The sequence below is a fragment of the Stegostoma tigrinum genome, chromosome 1 (assembly GCF_030684315.1).
Source record: "Stegostoma tigrinum isolate sSteTig4 chromosome 1, sSteTig4.hap1, whole genome shotgun sequence".
Taxonomy (NCBI): Eukaryota; Metazoa; Chordata; class Chondrichthyes; order Orectolobiformes; family Stegostomatidae; genus Stegostoma; species Stegostoma tigrinum.
Window position 1 is genome coordinate 193,927,362 of NC_081354.1, and position 27,192 is coordinate 193,954,553.

Below are 27,192 nucleotides of genomic sequence, written 5' to 3' on the forward strand. Positions count from 1 at the left end.
ACCTGCCTCTGACATCCCCTCTATACTTTCCACCAACCAGCTTAAAACTATGACCCCTCGTGCTAGCCATTTCTGCCCTGGGAAATAGTCTCTGGCTATCAACTCTATCCATGCCTCTCATTATCTTGTATACCTCAATTAGGTCACCTCTCCTCCTCCTTTTCTCCAATGAAAAGAGACCGAGCTCAGTCAACCTCTCTTCATAAGATAAGCCCTCCAGTCCAGGCAGCATCCTGGTAAACCTCCTCTGAACCCTCTCCAAAGCATCCACATCTTTCCTATAATAGGGCGCCCAGAACTGGACGCAGTATTCCAAGTGCGGTCTAACCAAAGTTTTATAGAGCTGCAACAAGATCTCACGACTCTTAAACTCAATCCCCCTGTTAATGAAAGCCAAAACACCATATGCTTTCTTAACAACCCTGTCCACTTGGGTGGCCATTTTAAGGGATCTATGTATCTGCACACCAAGATCCCTCTGTTCCTCCACGCTGCCAAGAATCCTATCCTTAATCCTGTACTCAGCTTTCAAATTCGACCTTCCAAAATGCATCACCTCGCATTTATCCAGGTTGAACTCCATCTGCCACCTCTCAGCCCATCTCTGCATCCTGTCAATGTCCCGCTGCAGCCTACAACAGCCCTCTACACTGTCAACGACACCTCCGACCTTTGTGTCGTCTGCAAACTTGCTGACCCATCCTTCAATTCCCTCGTCCAAGTCATTAATAAAAATTACAAACAGTAGAGGCCCAAGGACAGAGCCCTGTGGAACCCCACTCACCACTGACTTCCAGGCAGAATATTTTCCTTCTACTACCACTCGCTGTCTTCTGTTGGCCAGCCAATTCTGTATCCAAGCAGCTAAGTTCCCCTGTATCCCATTCCTCCTGACCTTCTGAATGAGCCTTCCATGGGGAACCTTATCAAATGCCTTACTGAAGTCCATATACACCACATCCACAGCTCGACCCTCATCAACCTTTCTAGTCACATCCTCAAAAAACTCGATAAGGTTTGTAAGGCATGACCTACCCCTCACAAAGCCGTGTTGACTGTATTTGATCAAGCCATGCTCTTCCAGATGGTCATAAATCTTATCCCTCAGAATCCTTTCTAACACCTTGCAGACGACAGACGTGAGACTTACCGGTCTATAATTGCCGGGGATTTCCCTATTTCCTTTCTTGAAGAGAGGAATTACATTTGCCTCTCTCCAGTCCTCAGGTACGACTCCAGTGGAGAGCGAGGATGCAAAGATCTTCGCAAGTGGCAAAGCAATTGCATTTCTCGCTTCCCAAAGCAGCCGAGGACAAATCTGATCCGGGCCTGGCGACTTGTCAATCTTAATGTTTGACAAAATTTTCAGCACATCAGCTTCCTCTATCTCTATCCATTCCAGCATGCACACCTGCTCTTCAAAGGTTTCATTCACTACAAAGTTCGTTTCTTTCGTAAAGACAGAAGCAAAAAACTCATTTAGGGCTTCCCCTACCTCCTCAGGCTCCACACACAAGTTCCCTATGCTATCCCTGATCGGCCCTACTCTTTCTTTGACCATTCTCTTATTCCTCACGTAAGTGTAAAATGCCTTTGTGTTTTCCCGGATTCCTTCTGCCAAGCCTTTCTCGTGCCCCCTCCTGGCTCTCCTCAGACCATTTTTGAGCTCCTTCCTTGCCTGCATGTAATCCTCTCTAGCTGAACTTGACCCTAGCTTCCTCCACCTTATGTAAGCTACCTTCTTCCTTTTCACTAGAAGCTCCACCGCTCTCGTCATCCAAGGTTCCTTAATCTTACCCCTTCTTGCCTGTCTCAGAGGGACATATTTACTCATCACTCCCAACAACTGTTCCTTAAACCATCTCCACATGTCTATAGTTCCCTTACCATGGAACAACTGCTCCCAGTCCATGCTTCCTAACTCATGTCTAACTGATGTCATTTCCTGCGTTGGTGATGTCGTTTCCTGTTCTCAAAACTTTCTAGGATAAATCAATGTTGATTGTTCTCAGTTCTGCCCTATCTGTTGCCACCGACTTTGTCTCCTGCTGTGAAAACTGAGGCAAAGTATTGATTTAGCGTCTGTGCCATTTTGGTGCTCCCCACTGTTAATTCTCCCATTTCATTGTCCAAGGGACCTCTTCCGTTGATGTATCTATGGAAGTTTTTGCTATCCTTTTTAATATTTTGTGCTCATTTTCTTTCATAATTTACCTTACCTCTTTTTATTAATTTTTTTTAGTATCCCTTTGTTTATGTCCGAAGATTGGGAAACATGCAGGCCAGACTTTATCTTGACCTTGACCTCCTAGTTTAAGTGAATGGGCAAAGTTCTGGCAGATGGAATTCAATGTTGATAAATGTGAAGTCACCCATTTTTGTAGAAATAACAGTAAAGGGGACTATTACCTGAATGATAAAAAAATTGCAGCATGCTGCTTATTAGGGGGACCTGGGTGTCCTTGTGCATGAATTGCTGAAGTTTGGTTTGCAGGTACAACAGGTAATTAAGAAGGCAAAATAGAATTTTGAGCCCTTAGGCATATTAACATACAGATGGATCTGCGTATGCAAGCCCACAGCTCCCTAAAAGTGGCAACACAGGTGGCCAAAGTGTTTAATAAGGCAAATGGCATGCTTGCCTTCATTAACCAGGGCATGAGTACCAGAGTTAGCAAAACATGTTGCTGCTATATTAAGCTTGAGGCAGACTAGGAATGCAGCAAAAAGGAAGGATAACTGAGGACATCTTATGATTTCCAATATTTCTAATAATGATAAGAAAGTTAGCATTTCAACACTTTACCTAAATGCTCATAGTATTCGTGACAAAGTAGATGAATTAATGGCACAAATAATCTTGAATGATTATGATATGGTAGGCATCACAGAGACGTGGTTGAGGGGGGTTCAGGACTGGCAGTTAAACATCCAAAGATTTACAACTTATCAAAAAGACAGGGATGTGGGCAGAGGAGGCAGGGTTGCCTTGTTAGTTGAATGTTCCTCCTGCAGAATGTGGCAGTTGAATGTTCTTCCTGCAGAATGTGAGAGGTAAGGGTCACACTAGTGTCCCTGCTGACTACATCTGCGGGAATTGCACCCAACTCCAGCTCCTTGAAAACCGCGTTAGGGAACTGGAGCTGGAGCTGGATGAACTTCGGATCATTTGGGAGGCAGAGGGGGTTATTGAGAGTAGTTACAGGGAGGTAGTCACTCCTCAAGTACAGGAAAAAGGCAGGGTTAATGGGAACTGCAGATGCTGGAGAATTCCAAGATAATAAAATGTGAGGCTGGATGAATACAGCAGGCCAAGCAGCATCTCAGGAGCACAAAAGCTGACGTTTCGGGCCTCTCTCTGATGAAGGGTCTAGGCCCGAAACGTCAGCTTTTGTGCTCCTGAGATGCTGCTTGGCCTGCTGTGTTCATCCAGCCTCACATTTTATTATACAGGAAAAACGCAGATGGGTTACGGTCAGGGGACGGAAAGGGAACCGGCAGGCAGTGCAGGGATCCCCTGTGGCCATTCCCCTCAACAATAAGTATACCGTTTTGAATACTGTTGGGGGCGGAACTTACCAGGGGAAAGCATTGGGGCACGGGTCTCTGGCACAGAGTCTGTCCCTGCTGCTCAGAAGGGAAGGGGGAAAAGGAGCAGAGCAGTAGTCATTAGGGACTCCATTGTTAGGGGGACAGATAGGAGGTTCTGTGGGGACGAGAGAGACTCACGGTTGGTGTGTTGCCTCCCAGGTGCCAGGGTGCGTGATGTCTCTGATCGTGTTTTTGGGATCCTTAAGTGGGAGGGCGAGCAGCCCCAAGTCGTGGTCCACATTGGCACCAACGACATAGGTAGGAAGAGAGATGGGGATTTAAGGCAGAAATTCAGGGAGCGAGGGTGGAAGCTGAGAGCTAGGACGAACAGAGTTGTTGTCTCTGGGTTGTTGCCCGTGCCACGTGCTAGTGAGGCGAGGACTAGGGAGAGAGAGGAGTTGAACATGTGGCTACATGGATGGTGCAAGAGGGAGGGTTTTGGATTCTTGGATAATTGGGGCTCTTTCTGGGGTAGGTGGCACCTCTACAAGCAAGATGGTCTTCACCTGAACCAGAGGGTACCGATATCCTTGGGGGGGAAATTTGCTAAGTCTGTTTGGGTGGGTTTAAACTAATTCAGCAGGGAGATGGGCATCAAAATTGTAGTTCGACTGTAGAAAAGGTTGAGAGTAGGGTGGTCCAAAATAAAGTTTCAGGGAAGCAAGATGGCACCGGCAAGCAAGAAGTTGGTTTGAAGTGTGTCTACTTCAATGCCAGGAGCGTCCGGAATAAGGTGGGTGAACTTGGAGCATGGGTTAGTACCTGGGACTTCGATGTTGTGGCCATTTCAGAGACATGGATAGAGCAGGGACAGGAATGGTTGTTGCAGGTTCCGGGATTTAGATGTTTTAGTAAGAACAGAGAAGATGGTAAAAGGGGCGGAGGTGTGGCATTGTTGGTCAAGGACAGTATTACAGTTGCAGAAAGGATGTTTGGGGACTCGTCAACTGAGGTAGTATGGGCTGAGGTTAGAAACAGGAAAGGAGAGGTCACCCTGTTGGGAGTTTTCTATAGGCCTCCGAATAGTTCCAGAGATGTAGAAGAAAGGATAGCAAAGATGATTCTCGATAGGAGTGAGAGAGACAGAGTAGTTGTCATGGGGGACTTCAACTTTCCAGATATTGACTGGGAACACTATAGTTTGAGTGCCAGAGATGGGTCAGTTTTTGTCCAGTGTGTGCAGGAGGGCTTCCTGACACAGTATGTAGATAGGCCAACAAGGGGCGAAGCCACATTAGATTTGGTACTGGGTAATGAGCCTGGCCAGATGTTAGATTTGGAAGTAGGTGAGCACTTTGGTGACAACGATCACAATTCTATTATGTTTACCCTGATGCCAAGACGTCCGAGTAGTCTGGCAGTCATTTCGGAAATGTCTTTGATGTAGGGGAGAGTGGTTATGGTTTCTGGGCCCGTTTTGTCTGTTTGTTTGGGTTTGTTGCTGAGAAATCGGCGGACTGTGTTAATTGCGTACCCGTTTTGTTTGAATACGCTGTATAGGTGATTTTCTTCTGCTCTTCGTAGTTCCTTTGTGCTGCACACCACACACTGCAGCACAGAAATGACTGCCAGACTACTCAGACCTCTTGGCATCACCATAGCCCACAAACCCACCAACACACTAAAACAGCAGCTAATGAACTTAAAAGACCCTATACAGACAACAAGCAAAACGAACGTCATTTACAAAATACCTTGCAAGAACTGTGACAAACACTACATTGGACAAACAGGCAGAAAGCTAGCCATCAGGATACATGAACATCAACTAGCCACAAAACGACATGACCCACTATCACTGGTATCCTTACATACAGATGAGGAAGGACACCACTTTGATTGGGACAACACATACATCCTAGGACAAGCCAGAGACACGCACAAGAATTCCTAGAAGCATGGCATTCCAACCGGAACTCCATCAACAAACACATTGATTTGGAGCCAATCTACCACCCTCTGAGAAAAAGAACAGGAAATGACATCACCAATGCAGGAAATGACATCACCAACCCAAGGAAACCTAAACACATAAATAGAAAGTGGGCGATAACACCAGCGCTTCATCAGAGGCTCACTGATGATGTTACCTAGAATGGTGACGAAACATCTGAAAACGAACCTTCCAGCTCAGCGAGCAAACTCACTTCCAGAAAAATATAAAATTTATGAAAGGTATAGAAAAGATAGAAACAGAGAGGTTGTTTCCCCTGGCAGGTGAAACTGGAACAAGAGGGCATAGCTTCAAAATTAGGAGGAGCAGATTTAAAACTGAATTGAGGAGGAACTTTTTCACCCAAAGGGTTGTGAATCCATGGAATTCCCTGCCCAGTGAAATAGTTGAGGCTTCCTCACTGAATGTTTTTGAAGCTAAGAATATGCATGCCTATGTAATTTCCTTAATTTAATTCCAGAACACTACTGTGAGACTACACTTTCTCATCCCCAAACTAAATTTTGAATTCTATCATACTATGGGCAGTTCTGCCCCGATGATCCTTAACTATGTTGTCATCAATTAATCTCTCCTCATTATACAATACCAAATCCAGAGAAGCCTGCTCCCTGGTTGGTTCCACAAAGTACAAGAAACAGTCTCTAATTCATTCAATGAACTGTGCCTCCAGGCTACCCTCACCAATTTGATTCTTCCAAGGTATGTGCTTGTTAAAATCACCCATAATTATTGTCATTACCTTTCTTGCAAGCCTCTCATATTTCCTGGTTTATACTGTGCCCCACTACAGAACTACTGTTTGAGGACCTATTGATTACTCTTACTAAGTACTTCTTCCCTTTTGCTGTTTCTTATTTCTACCCAGACTGATTCCACAACTTGATTGTCTGTGCTTATGTCATTTCTCATTACAGCACTGATCCCTTCCTTCATGAGCAAAGCTACACTATCTCCTTTTCAGTCTATCTGTCCAAAATGCTGAATACCCTTGGATATTAAATTCCCAGACCTGGTCTCCTTGTAACTATGTCTTAGGAATCACTACCAAGTTGCACCCTTTTGTATTTATTTGCACTAAGTTATTAATTTTGTTTCAAATGCTTCGTGCATTCAGATACAAAGCGTTTACATATGTTCTACTAGGGATGGGCAAGAAATGCTGGCCAGCCGGCGACACCCACATCCCGCAAATGAATAGAAAAAAAATTTCCTTGGCGCATGAAGACATTCACCTGTTCTGTCCCTCATCTTTATTGTCTGGTAATCAGCTGCCAGTTCGCGAACCTGCACTCTTACCTCCCCCTTTAATTTCTAATTTCTCCTACAACTGAACCCTCTTCCTGCCTCACCATTTAATTTAAAGACCTGTCTACAGCCCTAGTTACGCACTTCGCAAGGACTCTGGTCCCAACATGATTCAGACGAAGACCATCTGATCATAATGGGTCCCTTCTTCCCCAGCACTGGTGCCATTGTCTCCTCTGATGCTGCCTGACCTGCTGTGTTTTTCCAGCTCCACACTGTCTTGACTCTGACGCCAACATCTGCAGTTTTTGCTGTCTCTCATGAGTTTAAGTCCATTTCTCCCACACCAATCTTTAAGGTACACATTTTGTGCTGCTTTTTAATTTAGCTCCTACCTGTTCATACTCCCTTAGCAGAGCCTCTTCCCTGGCTTTGCCTGTGTTGTTGGTACCTTTGGGACTTTTGATCATGGTCACAGAGAACAGTATCTATCCCCATAACTATACTATCCCCAATTACAACTACATTTCTCTTCTCTCCACCTACCTGAATGGGTCCCAGCACCATGATGCTATGGTCAATCACTCATCCTCCCTGTAGTCCCCATTCTCATCTACAGAGGGAATTAGCCAATGAAATCACAGCCTTCCTGTAACATCATTTATCATGTTCCCCCAGTTGAAATACTTCGAATCAGAAACCTTTACCTTCCCAGGTTACCCACCAGTTCACTCCCACTCAGCTCTGCTCTTGAAGTGGGGGCTGCAAACCCCCAAGGTACATTTTTTTATGTCACTTATCTTCTCAGGCTGCCCTCCGGTTCGCTACCATTCAGCTCCACTCCTGAAATGCCAGGAAAAGGTTTTTGAAAATCGGTGTGAGAATGAACCACCATCTGAGAATTAAGCATCCAGCTCTCACAAGAAATCGCTAAGCTCTCTCAGAAAGCATCATCTACCCATCAAAGGCACCATGGCACTTCTAGCTAAGAGTCCTCAAAGAAGACTTCACAGAGAAAACATCCCTGACAGCCGGATCAGTGGAAGAAAGGCGTTTAAGAATGGAAAAGAAAGACGTGTAGACTTTGAGAGACTAAGTTTTAACTTATTTTCTTATTACTTGGGTTTATATAAGTGAGTCTTGAGTTTATGGAATAGCATACCCATAGAATTTAATTCAGGTAAGAAACAGTATTTAAGGGGGAATCCCAAGATAACAAAATGTGAGGCTGGATGAACACAGCAGGCCAAGCAGCATCTCAGGAGCACAAAAGCTGACGTTTCGGGCCTGGACCCTTCATCAGAGAGGGGGATGGGGAGAGGAAACTGGAATAAATAGGGAGAGAGGGGGAGGCGGACCGAAGATGGAGAGTAAAGAAGATAGGTGGAGAGAGTATAGGTGGGGAGGTAGGGAGGGGATAGGTCAGTCCAGGGAAGACGGACAGGTCAAGGAGGTGGGATGAGGTTAGTAGGTAGCTGGGGGTGCAGCTTGGGGTGGGAGGAAGGGATGGGTGAGAGGAAGAGCCAGTTAGGGAGGCAGAGACAGGTTGGACTGGTTTTGGGATGCAGTGGGTGGGGGGGAAGAGCTGGGCTGGTTGTGTGGTGCAGTGGGGGGAGGGGACGAACTGGGCTGGTTTAGGGATGCAGTAGGGGAAGGGGAGATTTTGAAACTGGTGAAGTCCACATTGATACCGTATGGCTGCAGGGTTCCCAGGCGGAATATGAGTTGCTGTTCCTGCAACCTTCGGGTGGCATCATTACCTACTAACCTCATCCCACCTCCTTGACCTGTCCGTCTTCCCTGGACTGACCTATCCCCTCCCTACCTCCCCACCTATACTCTCTCCACCTATCTTCTTTACTCTCCATCTTCGGTCCGCCTCCCCCTCTCTCCCTATTTATTCCAGTTCCCTCTCCCCATCCCCCTCTCTGATGAAGGGTCCAGGCCCGAAACGTCAGCTTTTGTGGTCCTGAGATGCTGCTTGGCCTGCTGTGTTCATCCAGCCTCACATTTTGTTATCTTGGAATTCTCCAGCATCTGCAGTTCCCATTATCTCTGATACTACTTTAAGGGGGAATCGTTCAGTTTGTTAGTAATTCTGTGACTTTGTTCACTGTTAGGGTTAAATAAACAAAATATTGCTTATAAAATGGATATCAAGGATTTTCTTTCATTTAACCTTCTCTGTAACAGTTTAATAGATTAGGTGAGGTGAGGCAAACTTCCCTGGGTGTTTCAGATTTAACCATTGGAAGAGGACCTCCACTCGCACTGCAACAGCTTGGGGCTTGTGTTTTGATTTTAATTATCAGAGTGATTCGGCCTCCCCTACCCAGCATATAAGACAAGAACATTCAAAAGTTGATTGGAGTAGACTGTTCGCAGTTAAAAGACATCTGACAAGTGGGAGATGTTCAAGAGTGTGATGACAAGAGATCAGAGGGATTTTGTACCAGTTAGAGTGAAGGGTAAGGCTGATAAGACGAAGGAACAATCAAAGAACAAAGATATTGTGGTTCTCGTCAAGAATATAAGAGAATCTTTCATTTCAGATATTGACAATTTGGTTCAATTGAATCTCTTAAGCAATATAAAAATATAAGCAATACAAGTATAAATATAATTAATATATGAATATAATATAATTAAATAAATATTAGCAATATATGTGGGAGCATTCCCAAGAGCGAAATCAGGAAGACAAAGAGCAAATATGAGATGGCATTGGCAGATAAAGTTAAGGATAATCCAAAGATATTCTACAAATACATTAAGAGCAATAAGGTAACTAGAGAAACAAAGAAACCTACAGCACAGGAACAGGCCCTTCGGCCCTCCAAGCCTGTGCCGATCAAGATCCTCTGTCTAACCTGTCATCTATTTTCTAACGGTCTGTGTCCATTTGTTCCCTGCCCATCCATGTACCTGTCCAAATATATCTTAAAAGACGCTAACGTGTCTGCGTTTACCACCTCCGCTGGCAACACGTTCCAGGCACCCACCACCCTCTGTGTAAAGAACTTTCCACGCATATCTCCCTTAAACTTTCCTCCTCTCACTTTGAACTCATGACCCCTAGTAATTGAGTCCCCCACTCTGGGAAAAAGCTTTTTGCTATCCACCCTGTCTATACCCCTCATGATTTTGTAGACCTCAATCAGGTCCCCCATCAATCTCCGTCTTCCTAATGAAAATAATCCTAATCTATTCAATCTCTCTTCAAAGGTAGCACCCTCCATACTAGGCAACATCCTGGTGAACCTCCTCTGCACCCTCTCCAAAGCATCACATCCTTTTGGTGATATGGCGACCAGAACTGTACACAGTACTCCAAATGTGGCCGAACCAAAGTCCTATACAACTGCAACATGACCTGCCAACTCTTGTACTCCATACCCCGCCCAATGAAGGAAAGCATGCCATATGCCTTCTTGACCACCCTATTGACCTGCGTTGTCGTCTTCAGGCAACAATGGATCTGAACACCCAGATCTCTCTGTTCATCAATTTTCCCCAGGGCTTTTCCATTTACTGTATAGTTCGCCCTTGAATTTGATCTTCCAAAATGCATCACCTCGCATTTGCCCGGATTGAACTCCATCTGCCATTTATCTGCCGAACTCTCCAGTCTATCTATATTCTGCTGTAAGGATTTGGCCCTCTTAAAGGAGGTCATCTTTGAGTTGTACCGGAGGAGATGGGAGTGTTACTAAGTTAATATTTCACATCAGTTTTTATTATGGAGAAAGAAATGGAGTCCACCAACTTGATTGAGTTTTCTTTTAGGAAGTTACCATTAAGGTTGTCGATGGCAGAGCAGTAGATGTTGTTTAGAGATAGTAAGAACTGCTGATGCAGGAGTCAGATCGTGTGGAGCTGGAGGAACACAGCAGACCAGGCAGCATTAGAGAAACAGGAAAGCTGATGTTTCAGGTTGTGGCCCTTCTTCAGAAATGGCGGAGGGCGAAGGGAGCTCAAATAAATAGACGAGGGGTGGGGCTGAGAAATGTATCAACATCCCACCTACCTTCCTCAGCCCCACCCCTCCTCATGACAAAGTTGATTGATGAGGGAAAGGCTGTAGATGTCATGGACTTCAATAAGGCGTTTCATAAGGTTCCCCATGGCAAGCTGATGGAGAAAGTGAAGTCACTTGGGGTCCAGGGTGTGCTAGCTAGATGGATAAAAAACTGGCTGGGCAACAGGAGACAGAGGGTAGTAGCAGAAGGGAGTTTCTCAAATTGGAGACCTGTAACCAGTGGTGTTCCACAGGGATCTGTGCTGGGACCACTGTTGTTTGTGATATGTGTAAATGATCTGGAGGAAGGTGTAGGTGGTCTGATCAGCAAGTTTGCTGATGACACTAAGATTGGTGGAGTAGCTGATAGTGAAGGGGACTGTCAGAAATTACAGTAGAATATAGATAGACTGGAGAGTTGGGCATATAAATGGCAGATGGAGTTCAATCCGGGCAAATGCGAGGTCATGTGAGGTGGTCAAGAAGGCATATGGCATGCTTTCCTTCATTGGGCAGGGTATTGAGTACAAGAGTTGGCAGGTCATGTTGCAGTTGTATAGGACTTTGGTTCGGCCTCATTTGGAGTACTGTGTACAGTTCTGGTCGCCACATGACCAAAAGGATGTGGATGCTTTGGAGAGGGTGCAGAGGAGGTTCACCAGGATGTTGCCTGGTATGGAGGGTGCTAGCTATGAAGAGAGGTTGAATAGAATAGGATTATTTTCATTAGGAAGACGGAGATTGAGGTGGGACCTGATTGAGGTCTACAAAATCATGAGGGGTATAGACAGTGTGGATAGCAAAAAGCTTTTTCCCAGAGTGGGGGACTCAATTACTAGGGGTCATGAGTTCAAAGTGAGAGGAGGAAAGTTTAAGGGAGATATGCGTGGAAAGTTCTTTACACAGAGGGTGGTGGGTGCCTGGAACGCGTTGCCAGCGGAGGTGGTAGACGCAGACACGTTAGCGTCTTTTAAGATATATTTGGACAGGTACATGGATGGGCAGAGAACAAATGAACACAGACGGTTAGAAAATAGATGACAGGTTAGACAGAGGATCTTGATCGGCGCAGGCTTGGAGGGCCGAAGGGCCTGTTCCTGTGAGGTAGGTTTCTTTGTTTCTCCCTATTTCAGAGCTCCCTTTCCCCTCCCCCATTTCAGAAGAAGGGTCAAGACCTGAAACGTCACCTTTCCTGTTCCTCTGATGCTGCTTGGTCTGCTGTGTTCCTCCAGCTTCGCACTGTAGTAGATGTTGTTTGTTTGGATTTTAGTAAAGCCTTTGACAAGGTGCGGCATAGTAGACTAATTATTAAAGTTAGGTCACCCGGGATTTAGGGTGAGCTTGCCAATTGGATAATTAGCTTCATGACAGGAGACAGAGAGTAATGGTGGAGAGTTTCTTTTCAGACTGGAGGCCTGTGACCAGTGGTGTTCCACGGGGATTGGTTCATGGTTCCCTTTTGTTTGTCATTTGTGCAAATTACAAAGGGATCTTGATCAAATGGATCAATGGGCTGAAATATGGCAGATGGAGTTCAATCTGGATATATGTTGGTGAAACTGACACGGATAGGGCTTATACCATTAATGGTTGGGCCTCGGCCAGTGTCGTAGAACAGAGGGACCGAGGGGTTCAGGAACATACTTCGTTAAAGTTTGCATCACGTATGGACTGGATGGTTAAAAAGGCATTTGACGTGCTTGCCTTCATTGCTCAGTCCTTTGAGGATAGGAGTTAGGACATTATGTTGAGATTGTACTGGACATTCGTGAGGCCCATTCTGGAATACCGTATCCAGTTCTCGTTGCCCAGTTATAAGAAAGACATTGTCAAGCTGGCGAGGGTTCAGAAGAGTTTTCCCAGGATCTTGCCAAATATGGAAGATTTGAGTTATAAGGAAAGGCTTGGATAGGCTTGGGACTCTTTTCACTGGAGTGCAGGAGGTTGAAAGGTGACCTGACAGAAGTCAATAAAATAATGCGAAATATAGATGAAACATAGAACACTACAGCGTAGTATATCCCCTTCGGCCCTCGATGTTTACTGACTTGTGAAACCAATCTGAAGCCCATCTAACCTACACTATTTCATTATCATCCATATGTTTATCCAATGACCATTTAAATGCCCTTAAACTTGGCGAGATAGAGGTGATAGTAGTTGTCTTTTCGAGAAATTTCAAGACTGGGGAGCACATTTTTAAAGTGAGAGGAGAGAGATTTAAAAAAGACTTGAGGTAAAAGAGATAGGATTTATAATCATGTACCAAGCAACAATTTGTTTGGAGATAGTCAACATGGATTCGTCGAGTGCAGGTCGTGTCTCACAAACCTCATTGAGTTTTTTTGAGAAGGTGACCAAGCATGTGGATGAAGGTAGGGCAGTTGACGTGGTGTACATGGACTTCAGTAAAGCCTTTGATAAGGTTCCACATGGTAGGCTATTGGAGAAAATACAGAGGCACGGGATTGAGGGAGATTTAGCAGTTTGGATTAGAAACTGGCTTTCTGTAAGAAGGCAACGAGTGGTGGTTGATGGAAAATATTCAGCCTAGAGTCCGGTTACTCATGGTGTGCCTCAAGGATCTGTTTTGGGACTACTGCTGTTTGTCATTTTTATAAATGACTTGGATGCAGGCACAGGTAGATGGGTTAGTAAGTTTGCAGGTGACACTAAATTCGGTGGAGTGGTAGACAGTGTGGAGGAATATTGCGGGTTGCAGGGAGACTTGGATAAACTGCAGAATTGGGCTGGAAGGTGGAAAATGGAGTTCAATGCGGATAAATGTGAGGTGATTCACTTTGGGAAAAATAATAGGAAGGCAGAATACTGGGTCAATGGAAAGGTTCTGGGTAGTGTGGATGTGCAGAGGGATCTTGGTGTCCATGTACATAGATCCCTGAAAGTTGCCACCCAGGTTGATAGTGAATTTAAGAAGGCTTATGGTGTGTTAGGTTTTATTGGTAGAGGGATTGAGTTCCGAAGCCGTAACGTCATGCTGCAACTGTACAAAAGGCTGATGTGGTGTCATTTGGAATACTGCCTGCAGTTCTGGTCACCCCATTACACGAAGGATGTGGAAGCATTGGAAAAGGTGCAGAGGAGATTTACCAGGATGTTGCCTGGTCTGGAGCGAAGATCTTATGAAGAAAAGCTGAGGGACTTGGGTCTGTTCTCATTGGAGAGAAGGAGGCGAAGAGGAAATTTAATAGAGACATACAAGATGATCAGAGGATTAGACAGGGTGGACAGTGAGGGTCTCTTTCTGAGGATGATGACGCCAGCTTGTACAAGGGGGCATAGCTACAAATTGAGGGGTGATAGATTTAAGACAGATGTCAGAGGCAGGTTCTGTCTGCCAGTGTAGTTAACTCAGCCACATTAGGGGCATTTAAACAGTCCTTGGATAAGTGTATGGATGATGATGGGATAGTGTAAGGGGATGGGCTTAGATTAGTTCACAGGCCGGCACAACACTGAGGGCTGAAGGGTCTGTTCTGTGCTGTAATGTTCTATGTTCTGTGTTCCAAAATTTTTACAGAGTGGGTGGTTCACATGTGGAATGAACTTCTTAAAGAAGTAGTGACCATAACTGTGTTTCTTCCACGATTAGTCATGGATAAGGATAGGTACACATGGCAGGGTAAAGTTTATAATTGGGGGAAGGGTAATGACAATTCAGTTAGGCAAGAACTGGGCAACATAAATTGGGAACAGATGCTGTCAAGGAAGGGCACCACAGAAATGTGGAGATTGTTTAAGGAATGCATACTGCGTGTGCTCGATATGGTTGTTCATAGTAGGCAGAGAAGATGCGGTCGAGTGACGGAGCTCAAGAGAGATCGAACAACTGGAGGAGGCTTTTGTAAGGTTTAGGAAAAGAGGAACGGAAAAGGCTCTAGAAGGATACACGTTATTCAGGAAGGAGCTGAAGAAAGGGCTTAGGAGTGCTATAAGGGGGCATGAGAAAACCTTGGCAGATAGATTCAAGGAAAACTCCAAGGCTTTTTACACGTATGTGCAGAACAAGAGAATGACCAGAGAAAGGGTAGGGCTGATCAAGGATTGTAAAGGGAATTTGTGCATGGAGCCTAAAGAGATAGGCGAAGTCCTTAATGAATACTTTTCTTGAGTATTCACAATTGAGAGGGACTTAGTTATAGAGGAGGACGTTGTGAAACAGGCATGTAAGCTAGAGGAGGTTGATGTTAGTAAAGAGGATGTGCTAGGAATTCTGAGGAAGTTGAAGCCAGCTAAATCCCCTGGACCTGATGGGATTTATCCAAGGATTCTATGGGAAGTGAGAGACGAGATCGCAGGGCCTTATGCGATGATCTTTTTGTCCTCACTGTCCACGGGTATTGTGTGGGAAGATTGGAAAGAGGCAAACATCATTCCCTTGTTAAGAAAGGGAGCAGGAATAAACCTGGAAATTACAGACCAGTTAGTGTTATGATCACTTGAAAAGGCACAGTTTGATTCGTGATAGCATGGATTTGTGAGGGACAGATCATGCCTCACAAACCTTATTGAATTCTTTGAAGAGGTGACCATCACGTGGATGAAGGTGAGCAGTGGATGTGTATACATGGATTTAAGTGAGGTGTGTGATAAGGTTCCCCATGGTAGGCTCATGTAGAAGCTAAGGAGGCACGGGATGGGGGAACTGTGGCAGATTGGATTCAGAATTGGTCGACCCTTAGAAAACAAGGGGTGGTAGTGGATGGAAAATATTCAACATGGTGCTCAGTTATGAGTGGTGTACCACAAGGATCTGTCCTGTGTCCTCTTCTATTTATGATTTTTGTAAATGATTTGGATGAAGGAGTGGAGGATGAATTAGTAAGTTTGTGGATGATATAAAGGTCGGTCATGATGTGGACAGTGCGGAGGGCTGTTCTAGATTACAAAGGGACATTGATAGGATGCAGGGCTGGGCTGAGAAGTGGCAGATGGAGTTGAACCCTGAAAAGTGTGAGGTGATTCATTTTGGAAGGACAAACTTGAAAGCAGAATACAGGATTAATGGAAAGATTCTTGGCAGTGTGGAGGAGCAGAGGGATCTTGGGGTTTGTGTTCACAGTTCCCTGAAAGCTGCCACCCAGGTGGATAGAGTTGTTAAGAAGGCGTATGGTGTGTTAGCTTTCATTAATAGAGGGATTGAGTTCAAGAGCCATGAAGCTTCAGCTCTACAAAGCCCTGGCTCGGCCACATCTGGAGTATTGTGTTCAGTTCTGGTCACCTCATTACAGGAAAGATGTGGAAGCATTGGAAAAGGTGCAGAGGAGATTTACCAGGATGTTGCCAGGAATGGAAGGAAGGCCTTATGAGGAAAAGTTGAGAGAGCTCGGGCTTTTCTCTTTGGAATGATGAAGGATGAGAGGTGACTTCATAGAGGTGTTCAGAATGATCAGAGGTATAGATAGAGTGGATAGCCAGAGACATTTTTTTGATTAGATTCCCTACAGTGTGGAAACAGGCCATTCAGCCCAACAAGTCCACACCATCCCTTGAAGCATCCCACCCAGACCTATTCATCTATAATCCACACACCCCTGAACACATTAGGCAATTTAGCTTGGCCAATCCACCTGGGCCTGCACATCTTTGGACTGTGGGAGGAAACCGGAGCACCCGGAGGAAACCCACACAGACATGGGGAGAATGTGCAAACTCCACACAGACAGTCGCCCAAGGCCAGGATCGAATCCGGGTCCCTGGCGCTGTGAGGCTGCAGTGCTAACCACTGAGCCACCGTGCCGCCCAGGGTGGAGGTAGCTATTTGAGGGGGCATAGTTTTAAAGTGAAAGGAGGTAGATATCAGGGAGACGTCATAGGTAGGTTCTTTACTCAGAGAGTGGTCGGGGTATGGAATGCATTGCTGGAGATGGTAGTGGAGTCGGCTTCATTGGGGGCATTTAAGCGGCTATTAGATTGGCATATGCATGATATTATAAGGTAGGGATGGAGGTTATATCGACTTTAGGATTTGGGTAAAAGTTCGGCACAACATCGTGGCTGAAGGGCCTGTACTGTGCTGTACTGTTCTATGTTCTGTGTTCTAAGTGGTGGACGTGGGTACAATTGTAACATTCGGATGGATGTATGAATAGGAAATGTTTGGTGGGATATGGGCCAGGAGCAGGTAGGTTCGTATTATATTTGGCATGGATTGGGAGGATCCAAGAGTCTGTTTCTGTGCTGTATGACTCTATGATTGTGTGACTTTACTAAGACTTTTGAGAAGGACTCCCATGTCAGGCTGATACAAAAGGTGAAGTAACATGTGATCCACGGTGAACTTATGCATTTCTGCACCCTTAAAATTCATTTGTCTGGTGTCTGCTCATTTGGCCAAGTTGTCAATATCTGCCTGAAGTCATTCAGCATCATCCTCACAATTCACTGTTCTCCGTAGCTTATTATCATCTGCAAATTTAGAGCAAGGATCCCAAAACAAATCTCTGTGGAGCACCACTTCCAACTCATTTCCAGTCTAATAAATATCCACCTATACTTGCCCTCTGTTTCCTACCTTTTCGCCAACTCTGAGTTTGTCCTGCCAAGGTCCAATCCCAAACATTCCTAATTTGTTAACCACCTTGCCATGTGGCACTGTATCAATTTTCTGAAAGTCCAAAGAGACAACATCCATAGCACTACCCTTATCACAGAAATATAGAAACATAGAAGATTGGAGCAGGAGGAGGCCATTTGGCCCTTTGAACCTGCTCCGCCGTTCTTCACAATCATGGTTGATCGTACAACTCAATAACCTCATTCTGCTTTCTCCGCATAACCTTTCATCCCATTCCCCCCAAGCGCTATATCTCGTTGATCCGCTGCCTATGTCACCTCATCAAAGGACACTATTAAATTTGTCAAACATGATCTTCCCTGGAGAGAAGAGACTGAGAAGAGATCTATTGGGGGTTTTAAAATCATGAGCAAGCTGGACAGAGCAGACAAGGAGAAGCTGTTTTTGGTCAAAGGGAAAAAGAAACAAGATGGCATAGACTTAAAGTGATCTACAAAAGAAGCAAGTTATGTGAAAAATAACCTTTTCACTCGGTGAATAGTTAGGTTACAGAATGCACTGCATGGAAATTTGGTGGAGGCATGTTCAGTTGAAATATTCAAGAGAGCATTGATGTTGAATTGGATAAAAATAATTTGGAAGGATTTTGGGAAGAAGCAGGAGATTGTCACTCAGTGCTAATGCTCACTGTGGAAAATGCTTAAAGAAATAGCGAGACATCTGGATAGAAATTGTCCCATTGGCCAGATGGATGTACATGGAATAGTGTAGGTTAGATGGGCTTGAGATCAGTATGACAGGTCAGGACAGCATCGAGGGCCGAAGGGCCTGTACTGTGCTGTAATGTTCTATGCTCTATGCAGCATGAGTTCATGAAAGGCAAATCATGTTTAACTAATTTACTGGAATTCTTCGAGGACATTACAGGTGCAGTAGTCAAAAGGGAACCGGTAAAAGTGGTGTATCTGGATTTCTAGAAGGCCAGGGGAGAGTATACCAATATTCAAGACTGCCATTTGCGATATAATCAGCTGGCACCCTCTTCCAGCGGGCCACGGAGAACATTTTACAAGAGTTACCCCAGGTTGCCATTTATCTGCATGACATGCTAATAACTGGGAAGACCAATAACGAGCACTTAGAGAACTTGGACGGGGTGCTTTAATGTTTCTCCCAGATGAGCTTATGTGTGTTCCAGGTGCCTCAAGTGACCTGCTTGGGTTACAGAGTTGACAAACGGGGGTTAAGCTCGTTAGAAGAGAAAGTGAGGGTGATCAAAAGAGCTGTGGCTCCCGAATCTGTACCGGAGCTTAGGTCTTTCCTTCAGTTAGTGTATTATTACAAAAAATTCATATGCAACCTGCCTTCCATCTTGGCAACCTGCTATTGAGAAAGGGGCAGCCTTGGAAATGTACACACAGTCAAGAAGCAGCCTTTTGGGAAGTGAAATAGCAGCCATGCTTCCTCGTTGGTATGGAGGTAGTGTTGGCCCAACAGAGAGGAATGCCCGATAGAGTATGGTTCCCGGACTCTGGTTGATGCTGAATGGAAGTATGGCCAGGTAGAAAAGGAAGGTTCAGCAGTATTTTTACGGACAGTAAAACAGCATATCCTGTTAGAGAGGGAAAGAGCCACAGGAGATTCAAGCACTGCCTACCTGCCTCTCTTGGTGGTCACCCATCTACCTGACTGAACCTGTGGTGTGACCATATCAATGTAATTTCCCACAAAGTTCTAGGGATCTGATCAGGAGCCAGATATTTGTCCATCTTTTTGCATTTGAAGACATCTAACACCTCCTCTTCTGTAATATGGACACTTTTCAAGATACCAAGTTCTCTAGCTTCCAAATCCTTTTCCACAGTAAAGACTGACACAGAATATTCATTTAGTAGCTCACCAATCTGGCCCAGCTAGCAACACCCACATTCCAAGAATGAATATCGAAAAAGAAAAAACATGGCAGGGTTAGCCAAATTGCTGTTGGAGATTACTATAGCCAATTTTATCTTGATTTGATAGTTCCATCTTATTTCAAATGAACGTTAAATTTATCTTTTATTTTCAGGAGTTCAACAGATCCAGTTGGCCATGAAGTGATCTGGGCTTTGGGAGCTGGGTGTAGAGACATTATTTCCCTGCAAGTTGCGCCATTACACCCATGGTAAGTGCAGTCATTTTCATTCATCAACTATTATTTGCTATTGCCATTCATCCAAAGTAATGAATCCAGGCCTGGTGACTTTTGTTTCTGATTAAGAATGAGCACATATCAAGATATATAGAACATAGAACAATACAGCGCAGAACAGGCCCTTCGGCCCTCGATGTTGCGCCGACCTGTGAACTAATCTAAGCCCCTCCCCCTACACTATCTCATCATCATCCATATGCTTATCCAAGGACTGGCTAAATGCCCCCAATGTGGCTGCGTTAACTACATTGGCAGACAGGGCGTTCCACGCCCTTACCACTCTCTGAGTAAAGAACCTGCCTCTGACATCTGACTTAAATCTATCACCCCTCAATACAAAGTAGACTCAAATGTAGACAATTTGGTTCATCTGCAGGTCTGGCAGCATCTGTGAAGAAAAACATTAGAGTTAACATTTCAGCTCTGGTGACCCTTCCTCAGAACTGACCCGAAATGTTAACTCCGATTTTTTCTTCACAGATGCTGCCAGACCTGCTGAGCTTTTCCAGCAACTTCTGTTTTTGTTCCTGATTTACAGCATCTGCAGTTCTTTCAGTGTGTATATAACATTTGAGAAGTCTGTTCAAACAACTCACTGTGAGGTGAGGTAGCAAGGTGTGGAGCTGGATGAACACAACAGGCCAAGCAGCATCAGTGGAGCAGGAAAGCTGACATTTCGGGTCTAGACCCTTTCTGAAGCTTTTCTGCTCCTCTGATGCTGCTTGGCCCGCTGTGTTCATCCAGCTCCACACCTTGTTATCTCAGATTCTTCAGCATTGGCAGTTCCTACTATCACTGAGGTGAGTTTGTTAAGAAGTGGTAGTTTGGATATAGTACATTCTTCATTTAGATAAATAAGTTTGGGATGGCTCATTGATAACAGAAGACAAGCAGGCTGTTAGCATGGAATATTTTGGTTTTGTTAAAGTTGTAGAGACAGCATCCTGCTTTCGAAGAGAAGTGTTAGGGAACTCTTTCCTCAGTCTTTCTCCTCTCCTTGTGGTTTGTCTTACATCTACCTGGTGAAGACTGCTGCCTGCAAGGTCTGCTTTTTGAGAACTACTCTCTGGAGAAACTCCTCTTTGCCCTGAGTCTACTTTTAGTCACTATGCAGATCCTCCAGCATGGATGCTACCTAGCCCCAGCACAACTTGACCAGGCTTCTCTAACGTGCTTGGCACCAGTGCGGTTATTCTAGGTTGGATGTGGCCTAGGCCCTGCGGACTTCACGCTGCTCCCGACTCCTGACTTGAGTACTCCGGCTGTCTGAGATTGGCACACAGTTATAGCACATTTCCCAGGGCAGATTACTTTCTCTGATCCAATTGATATATGAACCCCTCTGGTTAATGGCAATGGGTAGCCACTCCAAGTTGGATGATCAATGCCCCCTAGCCTGCCTTCATCTGAAGGTTAGTTTGCATTCTTTCTAAGTTTATTTTCAAAAACAAATAGGATGAGTTCAGTGCCATATGAAGTGTTAATGCTAATTCAGTGAGCATGGTGATCACATTTTTTTGTATTTCTCCCCTTCATTTTCATATGCTAGAATTTTGGGAAGTTAATTACTGCTGTAGTAGCTGTTAAACAAAATCTCACGCTACACAGGAAGTATGAGAAAAACATCAGTTTTTAAGGGACCCTTTAACGCTCTCGATAACCCTTGATTCTTCTTCCTGAGAAAAATTTACCTCCCTTTGTCTTGAAATAATTCAATAATGCCACCTCTATCACCTTCAAAGGCAAAGTTCCAATATCTCAGAACCCTCAGAAAAATATTCCTGTCCTGTCTTCACACAGGGAGTGGTGGGCGTGTGGAATACGCTGCCGGCGGTGCTAATGTAGTCAGATACATTAGGGACATTTAAACGAACCTTGGATAGGCACATGGATGGTAGTAAAATGTAGGGTATGCAGGGTGGTTTGATCTTAGACTAGGATAATAGGTTGGCACAAGATCATGGGCCGAAGGGCCTGTACTATACTGTACTGTTCTATGTTCTATGCAATGGCAATTTTTATGCAGTGCCCCTTAGTTTGGGATAAAGCCAGAAAATAAAGTATTGTTTCCACTCAAATAGAAACAGAAGACTGTGGATTTGGAAAGCCGGAAGAAAAGTAAAAAATGCTGGAGAACCTCTCAAAACTCAGTGGCATCCGAAAGAGAGAAACAGAGAAAATGCCTAGAGTCCAGTGATTCTTCTCTGGAACTCCTGCAGGCTCTCCTACCCTTACATCGCATATTCTCCATGAAAGAATGTCAGCAGATTGGTTAGATATAATTTCCATTTGATGAAACCAGGCTGTCTTTTCCATTTGCCTTCAGCTGTAATTCCTTTAATGATTGAACCTAAACCTTCCCCATGACAAATGCAAAGCTAACTGGTCAATTGTTTGAGAACAGAAGTCCTCATTTTCTGCTAGGGACCCCTGCAACCCTCTGGTCTCAGTACTGAGACTGAGGAACTCCTTACCGTAGAGAGTTGTGGAGGCAGTGTCTTTATGTGTATTTAAGGCTAAGATAGATAGCATCTTATTCAGTGAATCAAGGGCTAAAAGGAAAGACAGGAAGGTGGATATGAAGAATGTCAGTAAAGATTGGCCAAATGGTCCATGCCTGTTCCTATTTCATATTTTTGTTGTCTTAATGTACGCCCACTGGGCCTCCCTTATTAACTCCACTAGTAATATTCTTGAAAAATTCCCAATTAGAAATCCATGCTGACTCTGACAATCCTCTCACTGTTTTCCAAGTGCTCTGCAATGAAACCTTTCTTTAAAATGGACTCAAGGATTCTTCTTAAAAAGATCAGGCTAACTCTGTTTTCTCTCTGCCTCAATTTTAAAATGGTCGGCTTAAAATATCTACCCTCCAATCCAATGGAAGTTTCTTGTGCCTTCCTAATGACTTGCTGCATCTGCACAGGAAATTTTTAATGATTCACGTACCATGTCACCTAGACCCCTCCCCTCCGTTTGAATAATTTGCTACTTTTCTATCTTTCCTATCAAAATGGACAAGTCACAAATCCATAAGGCCATAAGACATAGGAGTGGAAGTAAGGCCATTTGGCCCATCGAGTCTACTCTGCCATGTAATCATGGCTGATGGGCATTTCAACTCCACTTCCCTACACTCTCCCCTTGGCCCTTAATTCCTTGTGAGATCAAGAATTTATCAATCTCTGCCTTGAAGACATTTAACGTCCCGGCCTCCACTGCACTCCGTGGCAATGAATTCCACAGGCCCGCCACTCTCTGGCTGAAGAAATGACTCCTCATTTCCGTTTTAAATTGACCCCCTCTAATTCTAAGGCTTTGCCCACGGGTCCTAGTCTCCCCGCCTAACGGAAACAACTTCCCAGCATCCACCCTTTCTAAGCCATGCATTATTAACATAGACATAGAACATTACAGCACAGTACAGGTCCTTCGGCCCTCGATGTTGTGCCAACCTGTCATACCGATCTGAAGCCCATCTAACCTACACTATTCCATGTACGTCCATATGCTTGTCCCGTGACAACTTAAATGTACCTAAAGTTGGCGAATCTACTACCGTTTCTCTTAGATCTCCCTTCAACCTTCTAAACTCGAATGAATACAATCCCAGGATTCTTAGCCGTTCATCGTATGCTAAACCTAGCATTCCAGGGATCATCTGTGTGAATCTCTGCTGGACACGCTCCAGTGCCAGTATGTCCTTCCTGAGGTGTGGGGCCCAAAATTGGACACAGTATTCTAAATGGGGCCTAACTAGAGCTTTATAAAGTCTCAGAAGCACATCACTGCTTTTATATTCCAACCCTCTTGAGATAAACGACAACATTACATTCATTTTCTTAATTATGGACTCTACCTGCAAGTTAACCTTTAGAGAATCCTGGACCAACACTCCCAGATCCCTTTGCACTTCTGATTTGTGAATTTTCTCACCGTTTAGAAAATAGTCCATGCCTGTGTTCTTTTTTCCAAAGTGCAAGACCTCGCATTTGCTCACGTTGAATTTCATCAGTCATTTCCTGGACCACTCTCCCAAACTGTCAAAATCTTTCTGCAGTCTTTCCAGCTCCTCATTACTACCTGCCCGTCCACCTGTCTTCGTATCATCGGCAAACTTCGCCAGAATGCCCCCAGTCCCTTCATCCAGATCATTAATATATAAAGTGAACAACTGTGGCCCCAACGCTGAACCCTGCGGGACACCACTTATCACCGGTTGCCATTCCAAATAAGAGCCTTTTATCCCAACTCTCTGCCTTCTGTCAGACAGCCAATCCTTAAGCCAAGCCAGTAGCTCACCTTGAACACCATGGGCCCTCACCTTACTCAGCAGCCTCCCGTGAGGCACCTTATCAAAGGCCTTTTGGAAGTCTAGATAGATAACATCCACTGGGTTTCTCTGGTCTAACCCCTTCAAAGAATTCTAACAGATTTGTCAGGCACGACCTCCCTTTACTAAATCCATGCTGACTTGTTCTAATCTGACCCTGCGCTTCCAGGAATTTAAGACTCACCCACCTGTGGGCCCCTGATCGATGCTCCCGCTCTTCCTGGTGCGAGTCTGTGGACTCTTAATTAGGTTAGAGAAGGAGGGTGGGAGGGAGGCCCTACCATGTAGGACCTGGGGCTTCGAGGTAAGTGCTTAAATAGCAGTCACTTACCGTCCCTACTGCCTCTCTGCTCCGATTTCACTTCCACCCAGCTCCCACCGCTCTCTGCTGAAAAAAGGACCTTTGGCTTCAAGGCAAGTGCTTAAATAGCAGTCACTCCACTCCATTTGCCTGAATTTTTCCTATTCATTCAACCTGTCTGGAATCTCTTTACTGATTCTTTACATCCTCCACAACTTATTGGCTTACCAATCTTTGTATGATCAGCAAATATAGCTTCTGTACATTAAAATTTAGCTGTTTGTGAGTTTTTAGTCTGCTGTTTTGCCTAATTTTAGGAAATGAATTTCTGTTTAATTTTTTTTATCTCTCAATTTCTTTCCCTCTAGCCACCAGCCAACTCGATTTAACAACCGCAGTCTACAGATGATCGGGCGTTGTTGGCCACACTTACGAGCACTGGGAGTCGGTGGTGCAGGATGTGGACTACAGGGACTAGCTTCTTTGGGTAAATTTGAAGATGTCATTTCAGATTGGCATGTGATTTATTTGAATTCATAATATGAGCAATCTTTATAACTAACCTCTAAGTTCGCAGGAAATGCACTGCAATTTGTTCTTACAATTGAACCCTTTTTAGCCGAGGTATTATCCTGATAATTTTGCACTTCACCAACTCTTCACCATTGCTCCCCACTCTAACCGTTTCAAGTTCAGTACATTCTTCCTGAGGTGCGACACGCAGAACTTAAAGGAGTACTACAAAGAAGGACTTGCATTACAGGCAAATGAGCAGTTTTTCAACGTAAAAGTGTTGTAACTTTGGAAATGTGCCAGTAATAATCATGCTACATCCCTGATGCATCAATAAACTAGTAATCTCTGTATGTGAGGAATAAATACTGGCCCAGATACTGACAATAATCAACCCTGCTCCCTGCTCATCTTAATCCGGTGCCACGTGATTTTGTTAGAACACAGACAGCTGAACCAAATCAGCCTTTATGTTTCTTATTTGCACACAGTAAAATCAAAATGTTCAGAGACTCTCAAAATGGAGTGAAATCTGAATGAGCTGGGGATTTTTCACTTCTTAATTCCATTAATTTCCTCATTGCTGATGTTTTACTCGTTAGTTTTATTTAGCCCCTGTTCCCGATCCAGTATTAATTTCCTCGGGATTTCCAGCAAGCTGTCCTTCGTTTGCTATTGTAAATAATGAAGCAAAATAATTATTCAAAATTTGAAAAAAAAACAGAAATTGCTGGAAAACCTCATTGGTCTGGCAGCATCTGTGGAGGGAAAGCCGAGCTAATGTTTTGAACTCACTGATCCTTTTATGTGTAACTAGGTGATCCTCACTGCTTGAGCCAACAGCATTGACAGTGAGTTTCAGGTAAGCTGCTTTTTTAAAAGTGCAGCAATCTTTCACCAGTCTTCTGGTTTTCAGACCAGTCCTCTTCCCATTTCAATCCACAAACAAAAACACAAAAAAGCAAAACATTGCAGTCTTTCCAAAATCGTGGAACTTCCACCCTTACAAAATTTTGGCTGCATCTATGGCAGATTACACCTAAACTGGAGGGGGACCAATATCCTGATGGGCAGATTTGCCAGTGCTTGCAAGGGAGGGTTTAAATTGGGTCGGTAAGGGGGTGGGATGCTCAACAGCAGGGAGGCAACCACGAGGCTGGAAGGAGATACAGTAATCAGAAATAGCAAGTTCTGCAGACAGGTCAAGCTGAAACAGGACAGGGAGCGTGGAACGCCCTTTGGATTAAATTGCATCTATTTCAATGCAAGAGGGCTGACAGGTAGTGCTGATGCACTCACAGCGTGGATAGGTATGTGGAGGTGGGATATTGTAACCATTAGAGAAACATGGCTAAGGGGGGACAAAAACAACAGAAGTTGCTAGTAAAGCTCAACAGGGTTAATGTTTTGGACCAGGTGACCCTTCCTCAGAATTTTTCTTCACAGATGCTGCCAGACCTGCTGAGCTTTACCAACCACTTCTGTTTTCATTCCTGATTTACAACATCCTCAGTTCTTTTGGTTTTTATGGCTAAGTGGGGTTCAGGGCTGGCAGTTTAATGTGCCGTAGTACAGGTATTTCAGGCAGGACAGAGTTGGAGGAAAGAGGGGAGAGGGTGTTGCATTTTAGGTTAAGGAAAGTATCATTGCAGTAACTGAGGGATCATCCAATAAGGCATTGTGGGTGGAGCTAAAGGAGATAGTGATGTTATTGGGATTGTATTATAGGCCCCCAAATAGTAAATGGGAATTAGAGGAACAAATATGTGGGAAGATTGCAGAGACTTGCAGGAGAATAGGGTTGTCATAGTGGGTTTTTTAATTTTCCTAACATAGACTAGGACTGCCATAGTGTTAAGCGCTTAGATAGGGTGGAATTTGTTACATGTGTTCAGGAAAGTTTCTTCAAGCAGTATTTGGAGAGTCCTAGTTGGGAAGGGTCAAACTTTGACCTACTGTTAAAAAATAGGGCAGGACAGGTGATTGAGGTGACAGTGGGGAAGGACATTGGAATCAGTGATCATAGTTCTGTTAATTTTAAAATAGTTATGGAGAAGGACAAAACTGGTCCACAGGTTCAAGTTCGAAATTGGGGCAAGGTGAATTTTGATGGAATTAGACAGGAACTTGCAGGGGGTTGCAGTGTGTTGCAGTTTGTTTGCAGGCAAAGGGACCTCTGGCAACTGGGAGGCCTTTAAAAGTGTGATAGCTAGAGTTCGAGGTCTATATGCTTCTGTGAGTGTGAAGGGCAATGCTGGCAGGAGTAGGGAACCCTGAATGACAAGAGACATTGAGGCTTTGACCAGAAAAAAGGAGTCATGGCTCAGGAGCAGACAGCTGGGATCAAGGGAATCCCTGGAGATATATACAGGGATACAGGAGTTTACTGAAGAAGGAAATCAGAAGGGCGGAAAGGGGGCATGAGATAGCTTTGGCTGAGATGATTAGGGTGAATCCAAAGAGATTCTTTAAGTATATTAAAGGAAAAAGAATTACCTAGAG

The 27,192-nt window shown here is 44.5% G+C and overlaps 1 protein-coding gene across 1 annotated transcript in view; it reads left to right on the forward strand.

Moving 5' to 3' along the window:
• The window catches only part of fbxo41 (F-box protein 41), a 177,415-nt gene that overhangs the window by 104,153 nt on the left and 46,070 nt on the right, over positions 1–27,192 (forward strand). Inside the window, exons 10-11 of the mRNA XM_059650909.1 lie at positions 19,418–19,513; positions 24,546–24,664. Of these exons, the coding sequence (XP_059506892.1) occupies positions 19,418–19,513; positions 24,546–24,664 (215 nt within the window). The remainder of the gene's footprint in view (positions 1–19,417; positions 19,514–24,545; positions 24,665–27,192) is intronic.